The following is a 17,364-nucleotide window of genomic DNA, read 5'->3' on the forward strand; positions in this document are numbered from 1 at the left end:
ATGATTGTGTCCGGAGAGTCTGCGGCCGTGCCGGGTGATGTGAGGCAAAACTCGCGCAAGTCACTCGCTTGTGTGCTGGCCTTAGTTAATCAGTTAGTTGCTTGTGGTTGTAACCATGGATACCTAAGCTGCAATGTCCTGCAAATGAGGTAAGTGACATAACTAATCAGGGGAACTATACTACATTTCTAATTGGAGGTATATGCTAATATTATTATTGCACCTACTACATATTGAGATAGGATCTTGGAGATGGAAAAATCTCTTTACGGGTGACACCTACATGATGGCAGGAGTCTTCAGCACCCAAGAATGTGGGGATGTAATCTGTGGCCGGTGACATAAGGGTGCATTTGCACAAGTGTTCCTAGGACCATTTGATTCCTAATAATCTTCCTGTCCAATCAGGATGCCAGTCAATAAAAATCATCATTCTCGGCAGCACATAATCCTGTGTAAACAGGAAAAGTGCTGCCGAGAATAATGATATTCAAAGTGCACATAATCATGCTAACAATCGTTCCATGCACATGGAAGTGCGGCCTGGTTAAAAAGGCTATTAAATTATCGCTGTATTTCGGCTTGTATGTAGCCAATCAGTAGTCTTTCATGGCCACGTTTGGCCAGTCTAAATCCAGCTTTATAGTCATAGATGATGACCGGTGAATTTTCCCCATTGATAGTGCCCTTATTAATGCCTCCTTGTATACCTGTGCCATTGCCTTTGCTTTGATCATCTTGACCTCCTGTCTATTTTCGATAAGTGAACAGAACACGACGATAGGAAACAAAATATTATATACTTAGGTAAAAACACTGATTATTTTTTTTCTCATAAATAAAAGAAAAATAAATTGCCAGTTTATGGATTTTTCCAGCATTTGATTGAAATTGATTTTTTTCCCCAATTTTGTTATTTGTTGGATTTTTCTCTTTTCTTCATCTTTATCAATTTCCAAATACATGAAAGAAGGTTGTGGCTGTGAAATGGCTTAAATGTCTCCGGAAAGTGACAGATGTGTCCCATCTTCATGACAGGGAGGCACTGTAAGGGAGGCTTCAGAATAAAAAAAAAAAAGAAATAATAATAATATAATGTCTTATTTCCCAAGACGAAGGACAACGATATTTGGACAAAACAGTATATGAGACGGAGGCGTCTGGAGAGAAGCCGCCGTTAGGATATAATGGCGGGAGACCATCGTACGACTGTTAGGTTATCAGTACTTGCAGAACGTCTCTTGGCCAGTTTTCGGAAGTCCTTGTACTTATCCTCGCACAAACGGGAAATGGCCTAAAAGAAATGGAAAATAAAAGAATCCATGAATCAGAAGATATTATTAACTGGGAAACAACAATGCTGGAGCATATTTTGTTAAAGCTGTGCATTGTGCCATTCCTCTTTTATTCCTCCTGGAAATGTATAAACAGATCAACCATTCAACTCATCAATACATTCATTGAATTGGTCCCTGTATGCTTTGACCTTTCCCACAGGAGTTACCGAGGGATGACACAATGCAGCGTGCTAAGAAAAGATGTTCCAGTATTCTTTTAAAGAGGACCACCCATCAGGATTTTCATATATAACCTAAAGCCAGTGCTATACTGGCACTATCATGCTGATTCTATACATACCTTTAGTTGTGAGATCGATGTATATTTTCTGAAATATAGGCAAGTAAAGTTTATGAAATGCACTGTTACTTGATTGACAGCAGCTACAGAAAATCTAATAGGTGGGTCAGGTTTTGCTAGTTATTCCTGCTTCTGTCTGTCCTTCCTCCCCCCTGTCCTTCCTCCCTCCACTCGCCCTCTGTAATAACAGAGACAGGGGGAGGAAAGACAGGCAGGCAGATAGGGGCGGGAATCACTTTCAAAACCCGTCCCACCTATTAGATATTCTGTAGCTGCTATCAATCAAATAACAGCGCATTTCACAAACTTTACTTGCCTGTATTTCTCAAGCTATACATCCGATCTCACAACTAAGGGTATGTATAGAATCAGCATGATATTGCCAGTATAGCACTGGCTTTAGTTTATACATGAAAATCCTGGTGGTTGGTCCTCTTTAAAATTGGACATTTTTCATGATGGAGTTCCTAATGAATACATTTCTAATCCCCATGTGTTAAGGTTTAGATATGTTAGAATTTGTGACTTTGATTTTTTTCTTTTATATCATCTTCTTCTAGATAAAACATGAACATTAGTTTCAGGGAAAAGTCCCAACCTGAAAAATCCAATCTTGGAATATTATTTTTCTCTACAGTAAAATTAAAGTAACCCGAAGTTCTCAATTAGTCTTTATTCTGACATCCATTTTTTTCATACATAAAAAAATAGACATTTGCCGAAAAAGAAAAACCCATTAAACAATAAAAAACGAAGAGCACTTGGATTACACATGGACTCCATCCATTCAACTTTCATAGACCAAATTGATTTGATTGTGTGAGTGTGATCCATGACTCGGATCAAAAAAGGCCATCTCCAGTTTTAATTTTTCAGGACTCATCTGCAATAATATACACAAATGTGAGCAGCCCCAAATATTATAATAGGCACGTGTTTAATCTGTGAAAAATGGCCGTCTGAATGAAGCCTAAAGGGCTGATCACATTTAGCATCTTTAATACGTTTTCTTTAGCTGCTATATTGTACCTAAAAACCACGTTTTACAGAAATAAAATAAAAAGACTAATGAGATTTTTAAAATCTCATTCACATGGTGCATTTTTTCATATTTTTTTTTTTCTTTTTAACCAATGTCAATTCATTCAGCATTTGTACTGCACTTTTTTCTCAATGGAGATCAAAAAGCACATAAAAAAATTCCGTACATAAAAAAAGTACAATTTATACTTGGTAATCCAGCTATAACCTGAATTTTCCATGGCCCCAAAAAAATCATGATGTGTGAACATACACCAAGAACTACTTCAGTGCTAGGTATATTTCTCTTCCATTGTATGCCTAAAAATAAAAAAAAATTAAAAAGGCAGCGCTGAACTCCCAGCACAGTGGACATCATAGGCGATTGATGGAGCCCTTTGACGATAAGGACATTCATCAAGTTTCCACCATTGTAAACATTATATTACTAAAATAAGGAGGTTAGTCTTATATTTTCTGAGGATTTTTTTTAAACTTACATATATGCACTTTAATAATAGTGAAAAAAAATCTAAAGAAAATGATCTTACTGTCGTGGGTGTGTCACGGGTGACAGACAGTCCTGTGGTGTCCGGCTATAGACGGTCACAGTGTTTGGCTGAGCAAACTGCTCCCTAACTTTCTATCATTTCTGGTTGGTTTTCATCCCTTTCCCTTTAGGACCCTGTGGCATTCATCAGCTTGTTAGCTGCTTTTCATCAGTACTTCCCTTGTTCCGTTATATACCTTCACTTCCTATTAGGTGCTGGTAATATTTCATGTGCCTTTATCAAGTCTTCAGTGCTAGCAGTTGGCTTGCATACATATGGAGAAACTTGGTGGTTGTTGCAGTTCCTGTCCCTGAGTCAACTGGAGATAAGTTGTTTGTTGTTTTCCCTTGTGTGTTATGCCTGTGTATATTTTAGCAAGCTCATTCCATCTGTTCCCTACCTAAGGCCCAGATCAGGGTCAACCTAGGGCCAGGTATCCAGCTTGGCGCTTAGCTGCGGAACCTATCTAGGGCGGTGAGAGAACGCATGGACCAGCGGTAGGCTTGGTCAAGAGTCACCATCTCCCCCTTTCCTAGACACAGGGTTTCCCTTCCCTTTTGCTTGGTATATCCTCCCAGTACCTAGAGTGACACTTACCTCTAGTTTACAAGCTCGGTCCCGGCTGAGGGGTTCCAGCGGAAAGCTGAGGTTGTTACCTTCTGCCAAAGAGCGCAGGTCAAAATAATACTTGGCATAGACACTGGATGGAACATTAATGTTGAACTGCAGCAACTCTAGAAACTGACGCTCCAGCTCATTCCTAAAAGTAGTAGAAAAGGAAAATAAAAAAAGCTGTAGTCTATCACAAATAATAGTACAAAGTCAGAATAAAGTCCTCCATACACAATAGATAAACGTCATTGATTTCGGCGAGATTGGCTGACCAACTGCATGTGCGGATGGCCTTCTGACTCATCCCCGACAGATGATTTCAGAGAAAGTAAGGAATTTCAAGCTCTATTCCTTTTATTTGGTAGGAAGATAATCTGCTGCCAGCGGAGTCTTACAGCCCGTTCCTCATAGGGAGCACAGGAGCGCTCAGCTAGGAGCACAGGAGCGCTTGGCTGAGCCTTTCTATGGATAGGGTAGTTGGGTGACACAGTCGTTGGTAGAACGATCGCTTGGCCAACAACTACCTAATGTGTATGGCCATCATAAAGTTTTTTTGCAGACCTGACGACTGATACACCCAAGCGACTACAACAATCTATGCTCACAAATGGCGTCTTGTTGATTGATCTATAAACTTAAACTACGTTACTTATTTCTTCCAACATTAATACTTTTTAAAAGGCTCACCAATGTGATAAAAGGTTTCTGGAACAGGCTTGAGTGGCAGGATTAGGAATTCATTTTTTTATTAAAAACATGCCGATCCCCTAGCAATAGCTCCTTTTTGGGATGGAAAATCATGCACACATAAAACTTCTTCTAAGGATTTGTGCACACGATCTGGGCACACTCATTAGAAGAAAAAGGATGGCACGAATTCATTTGGGATCACCATATTAGATTGTATCTAATATGGTTATCCCAAATTAATTTGTGCCATCCTTTTTTCTTCTAATCAGTCACATGTTTCTTGGCATGTTTTTTGGTTGACCCCACCTTATTTAGTGGTGCCCTCCGCTAGCTTTTGCACAATCCGGGCACACTGCATCCTAAATGCAGCGTGTGTTCTCCTGCGGACACAAAAGTGCTCTCCACAGGAGACCGCAGCTGCCAGTGCCCACGATCAGGGTACAGGCCACTGCGGACTTTCGCTCTGTTCTACCAGTGGAGAACACTCACATCTCTGCAGCATAAATTGATATGCTGCGGCTCGGAATGTCGCTCCGCAGGTCAGTTTACGCTGCAGAGAAAAGAAGCACAGTGGACAGGAGATTTCTATAAATCCCATCCACTGTGCTTGTACTGTACAACTCAGAGTTCTGGACGCAGCGAAAACACGCTGCATCCAAAACTCTGCCCACCCTGATCTTGTGCACCCACCTTAAGGTTGATTTCTATGGGCTGGCAAGAACACTCATTCCCAATCATTGCCCCGTTCGCTGCAGAGCAGGCAAAGAATGAACAAAAATGCTGATTAGATGGAGGCTGCAAAATTATGATTGCCGGCTGCACATCGCCTTGTGTATGCAGCTGATGTGCTGCCAATATGGGAACAAAAAGATCGTATTAAGAATGGAGCTGTCTTTATTTTTTTATTGTTTTGACCCTACTTGGTGGGCCTTTATATGATCATTGACTTGTATATAGAAAACCTGTGCTCGTTTATGGGGAGAAATCAGATGCACCTATAGGGCTCGTTCATTATTTGTCCAGAGTGCGATCCAACAAAACATTTGATCGCACTCGGACCAAGGTTAGTCAGTGAAGATGTACACATGTCCAATTTATTTCCTCAAACCAAGCAATCCAAGGAAAATAAAAATTGCATCATGCACTATTTGCGGCTGTAATTGGATGACACTTGGCCATTCAAGTCTTGGGTTCTTGAAAAAAATCAAACCGCACTCTAAGAAGATCAGACGGCACTCAGACATCAGACTCATTCATTTTATTTTTTACCCTCCACATCTAAGAAAAATGGATCCCACTCTGATCAAACACTGATGAAAGACGGATTGAAGTCTTAATAGCATAACTGGACAATTTTTCTCGGATGGAGAAAATACAATCATATGACCTTAGAGCACAGGATCGATAACTTACATGTCTTCCACTGTGATATCTTTCAGGATCTGACAATAATCCACGTTCCACACTGCCTGGTCATCCCAAACCTTGGAGGCAAGTAATATTGCTCCTAGTACAATCCTCTTCCAGTTTGCTGGACAAATGTCTATTTCCGCATAGGTTAACAGTCTTTCTAGATAAACCTGGAAATAAAATACAGTATATAGAGAGTCAGACATGGTTTATCTATAACAGCACAAGTAAAGAAAAGTAAAAAATGGCTTAAAGAGGACCTGTCACTTGCTTAAAAAATATTAAATTAAATACCTTGTAAAAATCCCTGAGCGGGGATTCTGACGGTTTTTTTTGCAGAGATATTAACCTTGGTTATTTTTGGAGTACAATATATGAAATCTCTAATTGCAGTCCCACTAGGCGTTTCTTCCCAGAATTCTTGGGGGGAAGTGTGTTTCAACCCCTCAAACAGGGCGTTTCATCACAGCATTTTTGGGGGAAGTACGCTTGAAGAAACTGGGGGTTTCTTCAAAGTATTCTCTGGGGAAGTGCGCTTGAACCCCTCCAACTGGGGGTTTCTTCACAGTATTCTTGGGTGAAGTGTGTTTGAACCCCTCCAACTAGGCGTTTCTTCACAGTATTCTTGGGTGAAGTGTGTTGGAACCCCTCCAACTGGGCAATTCTTCACAGTATTCTCAGGGGAAGTATGCTTGAACCCCTCCAACTAGGCGTTTCTTCACAGTATTCTTGGGTGAAGTGTGTTGGAACCCCTTCAACTGGGCATTTCTTCACAGTATTCTCAGGGGAAGTATGCTTGAACCCCTCCAACTGGGCATTTCTTCACAGCATTCTTAAGGGAAGTGCACTTGAACTCCTCCAACTGGGGGTTTCTTCACAGTATTCTCTGGGGAAGTGCACTTGAACCCCTCCAACTAGGCACTTCTTGACAGTATTCTTGGGTGACGTGTGTTTGAACCCCTCCAACTGGGCATTTCTTCACAGTACTCTCAGGGGAAGTATGCTTGAACCCCTCCAACTTTGAGTTTCTTCACAGTATTTTCGGGGGAAGCGTACTTGAGCCCCTCCATCACACAGATGCTAGACTGCTAGATCAGCTGCTGAGCGGTGGTTGGCAGAGTCTGGGAGAGTGGAGATATGCCGCACACCCCCCAAAAAAGATCTGAATAAACACCCAATTGAAATGCATGAGAAATTTCACATACTGTGCTCCAAAGGCAACAAGTGGAATTATCTCTGCAATGGAGCGACGTAGCACAAAACGGAAAAGAGCGGCAGAATTAGGGGGGTCTCAGGGATTTTTACAAAATATTTAACTCAATTTTCAAAGCAAGGGACAAGTCTTCTTTAACCACATGCTGAGTCCATGGCACACATAACGGCAAGAGCCTTTCATCGGAGCTGAGCACATCTTCCATTGACAGAAGGAACTGTAACAACTTATTGCACTGTTAAGGAATTTACAGAGATATATCTCTAATAGGCCCTAATGTATGACAATTGAAAGACATGCACATTTCTTGTATTCCCTTGGAAATAAATTTAATCACTAGATTGGAAGGAAGGAGCGCAGGCAAGATCTTATCTTCAGGCCCCCTTCCATCCTCTGCATGGGATACCGGATGCCGTCATTTCGTGGCATATTCCTGATAAATGTGGCACATTACCGGTATATTCCCGCTGTTCTGTCCTAGTTATCTATTTTCCACACTATTAATAATGTGTATCTAGCCATATCTGTTTACATAACCATGTTTGTGAAACCCTCCGCTCGTCTTATCTGTGCCCGGCCATGATGCGCCTGATGGCAACTTATTAAATCTTTCTGGATTTCTTTCTCCACAAACTGAAATATGAGATCAGATCGCCAGTAATTAAATGGAATATTCAAGGCAGATACATGATTTAATTTCCTGAGGCTTTCCAGGAATACTGTCTTCAGCAGGACGCGGTCAAAAATGCATCAACTTCAGCTGGAGCGGAGGAAATGATCCTATAATCACCGCCGTCACCGAATCTATATGTTTTAAAGTCTTTTCATTAAAGGGTTTACAAAATAAAGAGGCCAATGCATCAAGGAGAACGTAGTTTACAAATTGTGATATCACATGTATTTGTTTAACAAGAAATATTATGAGAGAATGAGTAAAATGAGGGGAGGGGAAAGGGAGGAGGAAAGTGTAAATTTATTGGGATTGGGATTGGGAATTATTGGATTGGGTTGGTGTGAGGGAAAGGGAGGGAAAGAGGGAGAACATGCAAGTAAAATTCTATGTCTTAAAAACATGAAACCAAAACTTATATATAAGCAAACTGCAACTATTTGAAATACCTAAGAAACATTGATAAATAATAGATGACCTTAAATTAAAATTTATTTTGTTAGAGAAATTTTAATATTTTTAAGAAGTAAATAATCATAAGGCAATTATCTCATGTGAGACCTTCTCGGAATTTGTCCCAGGGATTCCATTATTTGAAATATGCCAGAAAACGGTTATTGACAATGGCATAATGTTTTTCGAAGTTTCTATGTAGGGCTACTGATTCTATAATTTGATTGATTGTAGGGGAAGAGGTTTTTGCCAATTTTCTGCTATAATCTTTTGTGTTGTTAGGAAAATATGAAGTATTAAGGGTCTATAGATTGGATAAATTAATTTCGTATTTAAAGACAGGAGGGCTAAAGACGGAGTAAGGCCTAAGACACACGGCATCAAAATCGGACTGAGTGGAGTGCGATAAAACATCGCATTCCACTCAGACCAATGTTAAGCTATGTGTCAGCACACATGAGCGATTATTTTCTCAACCCTAATCGGACCAAGAAAACAATCGCAGCATGCTGCGATTGTAATGTGAGACTCTTTCTCTCGCACCCATTCAAGTCTATGGGGCAAGAGAAGATCGGACTGCACTCGCGGTACACCAGTGTACCGCGAGTGCAGTGCAAGAATGGCAATAGCCGGCTATGGAGGAGAGAGAGAGATAAATCCCTACCTCCTCTCCTCAGTGCCGGCCCGCCCCTCCTCAGTGCCAGCCCGTCCCTCGCAGCTGAGGTCCGATCGCATAATCAGACCTAAGTTGCAATGACACTCGCATGACACTCGGCTCCTGTTGTGCTGCCAGCACGAGCCGAGTGTCATGCGAGGATCGCATTAGTCCCAGTGTGGCCCCGGACTAACCTATGTGCCAGCAGCCATAAGCGATTATTTTCTCAGCCCAATTCGGACCGAGAAAATAGTCGCAGCATGCTGCGGGTGCAATGCGATCCTTGTTTCTCTCGCACCCATTCAAGTCTATGGGGCGAGAGAAAAATCGCACTGCACTCGCAGTACACCGGTGTACTGCAAGTGCAGAGCGAGAATGGCAATAGCCAGCTACGGAGGGGAGAGGGAGATAAATCCCTCCCTCTCCGCAGCACCGGCCTTCCCCTCCTCAGCGCTGGCCCTCCCTTTCTCAGTGCCGGCCCGCCCCCCCGCAGCTGTGGTCCGATCGCATGATCGGACCTCAGTCGCAGTGACACTTGCATGACACTCGGCTCCCACTGTGCTGCCAGCGTGAGCCGAGTGTCATGCGAGGATCGCAGTAGTCCCCCTTGTGGCCCCGGCCTAACAGGTATATTTTCTTGAGTAACTTGATAAACTAGTCTTGAAATGTCTAGCCATAAATTTTTCAAAACTGGACACCCCCAGAAGAGATGCAATAGGTCATCTCTCTCACCACAATTCCTCCAACACATTTATTAAATTGATAAATTCTCGCTGGGGAAAGGTACCATCTTGTAATAACTTAGTATGAGTTTCCAAAAGAAGAGCACTAGTGCTTGCTGAGTGAGTTGCTTTTAGTGCTGTTTGCCAGTCTTCCTCTGAGAAATTTGTTTAAGAACCGTCTCTAAGGCTCTGTGCGCACTGGGAAATGAAATTTCCTTGAGAGAATTCCGCATGCTCTCAAAGATTACCGCACCCGCGGTAAAAAACCGCGGGAAACCGCACCCGAAAACCGCATGCGGTTTGCCGCGGTTTGCCGCGGTTTTACCGCGGTATTATTCGCGGTATTGCCGCGGTTTTGCCGCGTGCGGGTTGGGATGTGCTTTATTGCATTCAATGCAATAAAGCACATTGAAGAAAAAAAAAAAAATACATTTAATTCTGATAGTAGATAGACAGAAGAATAGATAGAGGGATAGATAGATAGACAGACAGATAGATAGAGGGATAGATAGAAGACAGATCGCTGCATTTCCCACGGTCGGCAGTGAGTTCACATTACCGGCCGTGGGAAATGACCGGTAATTACCTCTGCTGTCTGCTGCATTCAGCCTGTGTCTGTGACAGTCGCGGCTGGATGTCAGCAGTGCAGGACGCCGGAGCCGGAGCTGTGGATGTCAGCAGTGCAGGACGCAGGAGCCGGAGCGGTGGATTACGCCGGAGTTTTGTTTGGGGGAGGTTAATAAAATGGTGAACGAGGCTTGTTGGTTTTATTTAAAATAAAGGATTTTTGGTGTCTGTGTTTTTTCACTTTACTTACGGGTTGATCATGTCAGCTGTCACATAGACGCTGCCATGATCAAGCCTGGGGTTAATGGCGGTGGTCCCCCACCAACATTAACCCCTTGTATTACCTTGCCACCACTGCTACACGGTGGCAAGAAGAGCCGAGGACACTCCGCTACTGCCGCATATTGCATGCGACAGTGCCGGGGCAGCTGCGGCTGATATTCTCGGCTGCGGGAGGTGGGAGTGAGGCGGGGGACATTACCCCTGCCCCTCTCCCTCCCCAGCCTGAGAATACCGGGCCGCCGCTGTGTGCTTACCTCGGCTGGAAGGTAAATATGCAGTGGAGCCCACGTTCTTTGTTTTCTATATTTCCGTTTGCTTTCTATGTGTGTTCTATGTGTCTGTGTCTGTGATGTCTGTGTTCTATGTCTGTGTGAGTGTGATCTGTGTGTGTGTTTACTCTGCACGGCTTCCTCTTCCTGTAATGACATCACTTCCCTGCAAAACCGCAGACAAGCGATGCACATTACCGGAGGTAAACCGCGAAATACCGTAGGGAATAACGCAGGAAAACGCAGTGAACCGCACAGAATTTGCTGCCTGCGTTATTCCCTGCGGGATTTCATGATTAACATTGAGTCAATGGAGTGAAATCCCGCAGCGATGTGCGGAAAAGAAGTGACATGCACTTGTTTTTGCTGCGGGAATCCCACAGCAAAACATGCAGCTGTCAAATTCCGCCCAGTGCGCACAGGATTTTTTTTCTCCATAGGTTTTGCTGGTGATTCACTGCAGAGATGTTATGAACATTTTCTGCAGCGAAACATGCAGCAAATCCGCGAAAAATCCGCGGCAAAATCCGGTAAGTGCGCACATAGCCTAAATGTTTACAGGCACAACTGCAGAAATATTAGAAAGGCGGATACATAGCGGGACGTCACTGTGTCATGAGATCAAAGTATTATTTCTCACCAACAATGCCCCATACCAAAGCCGTGGCCTGTACAATCACCAAGGAGCTTTGAGACCTTGGGGGCTCAGACGGTGAAGACCCTTGCCGAGGGCTAACTTACATAATGGCAGGTCAGTTGTTTGTGGGATGTTCGGATAATATAATGGGCAGCCCTTCTATAAGGCTCCTTGTGATTGGCACACTATATTAGCTTATCAGCACCCGTCCCGTATGTAATGCTATTCCCCTCTTTATGGCCTATATGATGAGCCAGAAATCGGCAAAAGGAATGCGTGATTGTCGGCCCAATGAAAGAGGCCAGCAGTCTCTTGTTTGTATGCATAAAAAAATCATTGCTATCGGCAGCACGTGGTCCCGTGTAAGCGGTAGATGTGCTGCTGAGAAAAATAGTACTAGCAATTTTTCTGTCTCAAACACCATTTCATGCTTATTTAAAGAAGCCAATAAACCGCCTATCTACTTGTATATACCATATTTTTCGGACTATAAGACGCACCAAACTATAAGACGCACCCTGGTTTTAGAGGAGGAAAATAGGAAAATAAAGTTTTAAGCAAAAAATGTGGTCATGACACACTGTTATGGGGCAAGGATCTGCTGCTGACACTGTTATGGGGGTAATGTCCCCAAATTCTCTGCTAAGGTACCCCATCCTGGTAATGATCCTCCTGCCTTGTATATGTACCCCATCATGGTATATGCCCTTATCCTGCTATATACTGCCATCCTGCTATATACTGCCATCCTGCTATATGCCCCCATCCTGATATATACTGCCATCCTGGTATATATTCCCATCCTGCTATATACCGCCATCCATCCTGCTATATACTCCCATCCATCCATCCTGCTATATACCCCATCCATCCTGCTATATGGCCCCATCCTGCTATAAACACCCATCCTGCTATATACACTCATCCTGCTATATACACCCATCCTGCTATATACACCCATCCTGCTATATATACCCATCCTGCTATATATACCCATCCTGCTCTATACCCCCATCCTGATTAATAACCCCATCCTGGTATATGGCATGTAATCTGTATCACACAAAAAAAAAAACCCGTTTATACTCACCTTTCCACGCTCCATGCAGCATCACTCCTCCTCCTGTCTGTGGCGGCGCTGGAGTGTGGAGCCGTCAGCGGTCACTTCCCTGCAGCATCGCAATGTCCTCCCGTCTGCCGGTCAGGTGACCTGCGTGACTAGCGGCGCACACAGTGATGACGTCATCGCTGTGCTCACCGCTCTCTACACAGATCAGCTGACCGGCAGACAGGAAGACATCGTGAAGCTGCAGGGGAACGGTGAGTATTCCGTACTGATTCACTGCACCCCGCGCTGATGATGATGTGTGGGAAGCAGTGAATACAGCCGCACATAATCACTCCAGGCTGTAGTTGCCAGGGGTGATCACTGTCGGCTGTTTAATATGCGCGCACCCCCCACCTATCATCCGCCCACCTATCAGCGCCGGCTTCAGCGCTGAGACATGGGAGGGATGATCGGCGTGCATATGTAATGAGTGGGCCCACGTGGTCACGGCAGGGTGCTACAGCCTGCTCGTGCCTCCGATGACCCGCTCCACAGCAGCCCTATAGTCAGACCATAAGACGGTGGAATTTGGGGGAAAAAAAGTGCATCTTATGGTCCGAAAAATACGGTAACCGGTCATAGGAAATTAACAGCCATGGTCAAACTGTTTAAATGGACCACTAGACCATGGGGGACCCCAATGGAATCTTTGCATTCCCTATGTACTTTATTGCACCGATACAGCTGCATGTTATATGAAAATGCTTTCAAATGCTTGGAAATTAAAACAGGTCTAAAATAAACTGTGTTCATATAACCTAAAAACAGGGTAAACCCAAATAAATGTGTAACGGGGGCAGGGGGCGCCTCAGGGGTTGTAGTCGCGGTCTCCCGCCCAGGGGGCGGCAGGCTGATCCCCGGCCCTGCCGTCACTGTTAAAACGGAGGTGTTGCTTGTGGGGCAGAGTGTAGGTGGCAGGGACACTTCCATGTGGGCAATTTGCTTCTCGGTAACACCTTTTTCTCTCGGCTCACAGGCTTCTTCACCACTCCCCGTAAAGAAAGCCATGGACCCCATAGGGGGGAGGGGCGACATGACCAGAGGGAAGGGAGGGAGTGAGGGGTTAATAAAGTGAATTAAAGGGCATTATGGGCCCTTTTAGGGGATTGGTGGAATAGGGTCACTGTAGGGTGGGGAGGGGGCTAGTATATAAACTATAGGGGAGGGGTCTTACCTTCCTTGTGACTCCGGACAGCAAAGGATTCAGACCCAGGGACCTCCAGGAGCTCGATAGGCTCCTCAGAGCGGCGATGGCGGTGCACGGGGCCCAGGCAGTGCAGTCCCACGTCAGGGCTGCCTGGGCTTCCCCGTCGGCACCTGCCCCTTGCACCCCCACCATAGATGCGGGCGGCGTTCCAGGCCCCCCCCCATCCGATATTCCCCAGGCGCAAGGGGGGCAAGGAGGCACAGCGAGAGCCCCCCTCGGGACCCTCCGCGGCGGGGCGGGCAGCGGCAGCTCCCTGCGTCTGCCCCGGCCGCCGGGAGGAATCTCCGGCGAGGCCGCGGTGGCCGAGAAGGGGGCGTGGCCAGTCCGGGGGCCTTCTTCCGGTCTCCGGCCTCGGGCTGGAGTCCGAACCCCTGCGGCGTCTCCCGGCCGGGAGCGAGCCCGGCGATGATGTGAGGCCAGCGGTGGCCTGGATGGGGGTGGGCCCGGCCTGGGGCCTACTTCCGGTCCCAGGCCTCGGGCTCAATTTTCCAGGCCGGCGGCAGCCCGGGATCGGGGGCGTGCCCGGCGCGGGATGGAGGCCCGGGGAGGGGGCGTGTCCAGCCTGGGGCCCGCTCTGGACGCCAGGCCCCCGGCGGTGGGGCACGTCCCGACGGCAGCTACCACACAGGAGCGTGCCCGGCAGAGAAATGAGGCTGGCAGTACCCTCCAAGGACCGTGAGGGAGCCGAGCGCAGGCAGCCAGCAGGGGGACCGGTGTGGGCAGGCGCCACCCGGATACCTGCAAGGCTGGGGAGAGTAAGGGGGGACGGCGGGAGCCCGGCGGTGACTGCCAGGTCCCTCATAGCAGCTGCACTGCGCCCGGCGGCCGCGGTCTCCCCCGGGCGGGGGAGGACCAGCAGGAGGTTCTGGTCGGAGGCCCTGGAGGGCGAGGGACGACGGTGGGGAGCCCCCTGAGTCCGGGGAGCGGCTCCTCCAGGAAGAGGCCTCGGTCAGCGGCGGCCCAGGGGACAGGACGGTCTCGTGGGCTGTCGCCGCACAGCAAGCGACGGATGTCGACCACCAGTGCCCACGCGGCGGCCCAGGAGGGCGGCCGTGGTGGAGGGGACGCATCGGCTGCGTCCTCTGGAGCTGGAATGGTGGAGGACGCCTACAGCGAGGAAGAAGAGGGAGCCCTCAGGTCGGGGGACGAATCTGACGAGTGGATGGCGGAGGACGTCGCGGTACCAATTTCCATTTCTGCGCCACGGTCGGGTGAGCTAGCCGTGGATTCGGCATTGCTTGCGGCGCGGGTTGCTAGTTTTGGGGAGGTGGCTGCGGGCACGGCAGCGCCAGAGGGGGGGGGTCAGCATTGTTTAGTCAGTTGCTGGGCTTGGTGCGGGGTTTAGCGCGCGCGCGCCGGCGGCAGCAGCGGCATGGACGGGTCGGTGGTGGATGGCGCAGCGTCGGTCAGCAGCGAGGCGGCGCCGATAGGGACGGGTGCGGTTGGCGGAGTAGTGGAGCCCGCGGGGTAAACAGCGGTAGAAAAGGTAAATGGGGATGAGGTGGTGCGTTTGGATGATAGGGCCAAGTTTACGTGTGCTTTGAGGGACCGTTAGGGGCCCACCTCAAGAGGGAGGTGAGGGACAAGATTTGGGAAGGGGGAGTATGTGAAGATATTTTCCCTGCTACCCCTGAAAAGAAAAAAAAAAAAAAATTTTATCTGGACAAGGTGAAGCCGAACGACTCCAAGAAGGAAAGGGAAGAGGAAGAAAAACGCCGTTATGGGCTCCTTCCTCGTTCCTTTTCCAATTGGCTGCAGGCGTTCGGAATTTTGGCAAGTGTAATAGGGGAAAAGGAGCCGGAGCACTGCTCGGCTCTGTTTGGTTATCTGGAGGTAATGGGGGAGGCGTATCGCACGGACAGGGGGCTTGCCGTGGCTGCGGTATGATGAGCGGTTTAGGCAGCGGAAGGCGTTGCGGCCTGGCATGCGGTGGGACCATGAGGACATTTCCTTATGGATGCGTTTAATGGCGGCCCCGAGCCAGCCCTTTCATGGCGGCGCCGGGGGGGAAGGGAGCCGGGCCCTCGGGTACCCAGAAAAAGGGAGTGTGTGGGCAAGTTCACGACGGCCGGTGCAAATTTGGGGCAGCATGCAGGTTCAAGCATGAGTGCTCCGGCTGCGGGGGGACGGGTTTGGTAAAAGGGAGGACGCCAGTGAACATAGGGGCAATGGCGCCATTTTTACATAGGTATCCGGACGGGGCAGCGGCGTCAATTTTGCGGTTGGGTTTTATACGGTTTTCAGATTCCGTCAGCGGGGGAGGCATTGCCTCCGGTTTGGTCGTACTTTACGGTCGGCGAGGGACCACCCTATGGTTGTGGGTGGGAAGTTGGGGACAGAGGTTGAGTTGGGCAGGATGGGGCGTCCATTTGAGAGCCCGCCGTGCAGTAATCTGGTGGTGTCCCGGTTGGGGGTGGTGCCGGAGACGGAGCCGGATAAATTTTGGCTCATCCATCATCTTTCATTTCCGGGGGGGGTCGTCAGTGAATGATGGCATCGCGCCAGAATTGTCGGCAGTGTACTACGTCTTGTTTGACAAGGCGCTGGACTTGGTGCGGGCGGCGGGACGCGGTGCATTGATGGAAAAGGTGGATGTAGAATCGGCGTTTCGTTGGCTGCCGGTGCATCCGGAGAGCCAGCACCTTCTGGGTTGCTGGTGGGGTGATGAGTTTATGTTGATCGTTGTTTGCCTATGGGCTGTTTCAATTTCTTGTTGTATTTTGAGGCGTTTAGTTCCTTTGCTGAGTGGGTGGTGCGGGCCGTGTATGGCTTGTCCTCCATTATCCACTATCTAGATGATTTTCTTGGTGTCGGTCCGGCGGGATCCATGGTTTGCGCTGGCTCGTTGTTCACCTTACAGAGAGTGGCGGATAGCTTTGGGATTCCTTTTGGCACAGGATAAATCGGAGGGGCCGGCGATGGTTATGCGGTTTTTTGGGGATTGAGATTGCCTCTTTGGCTATGGAATGCAGGCTGCCGGAGGGGAAGATGGTGGACTTGTGGTGAGTGGTAGCAGCACTGCTGGCAGCACGGAAAGGGCGGCTGAAGGTGGTGCAGTCTTTGCTCGGGAAGTTGAACTTAACGTGCAGGCTTATGCCAATGGGGCGGGTGTTCGCCAGGATTTTGGCGGCAGCTATGGCAGGCGTACGGCCCCCCGGCGCACTTTGTGCGGGTCACGCGGGAGATCAAGGAGGATTTTCTGGTTTGGGATGTTTTTCTTGCAATGTTTTAGCGGCCGAGCCTTGTGGTTGAAGACGGTGGTGCCAATGGTGTGCTCGAACTGTACAGGGACGCGGCCGGGTCGGCGGGTTTCGTCACCCCTTTTTCAGGGACATTGGTACGTTGGGAGGTGGCCTGAGGAATGGCGGCAGGTTGGTCTGGTAAGGAATCTGGCCTTGCTTTGGTTATTTCCGATCGTGGGGACGTTGGAATTGTGGGGGGGTCGCAATTTTCAGGACGTAAAGTGTGCTATCACTGCGATAATCGGGCGATGGTGCATGCGATAAACAGCTTGTCAGCAGAGTCCGGACCGGTAGTGGCTTATCTGCGGCATTTAGTGCTCAAGTGTTTACTGTGGAACATTCATGTAGTTGCGAAACATGTGGTGGGGGTGATAACGGGGTGGCGGACGCTTTATCTCATTTTCAGTCCGCAGGTTGT

General features: G+C 47.7%; 1 protein-coding gene across 1 annotated transcript in view; it reads right to left on the bottom strand.

Moving 5' to 3' along the window:
- Positions 1–225: 225 nt before the first annotated feature.
- CCNY (cyclin Y) overlaps positions 226–17,364 on the bottom strand; it is a 228,643-nt gene continuing 211,504 nt past the window's right edge. The window contains exons 8-10 of the mRNA XM_075316766.1: positions 5,925–6,091; positions 3,807–3,969; positions 226–1,294 (exon numbers count right to left, since the gene is read on the bottom strand). Of these exons, the coding sequence (XP_075172881.1) occupies positions 1,178–1,294; positions 3,807–3,969; positions 5,925–6,091 (447 nt within the window). The 3' untranslated portion in view covers positions 226–1,177. The remainder of the gene's footprint in view (positions 1,295–3,806; positions 3,970–5,924; positions 6,092–17,364) is intronic.

Source organism: Anomaloglossus baeobatrachus, chromosome 6 (genome assembly GCF_048569485.1).
Source record: "Anomaloglossus baeobatrachus isolate aAnoBae1 chromosome 6, aAnoBae1.hap1, whole genome shotgun sequence".
NCBI classification, from domain to species: domain Eukaryota; kingdom Metazoa; phylum Chordata; class Amphibia; order Anura; family Aromobatidae; genus Anomaloglossus; species Anomaloglossus baeobatrachus.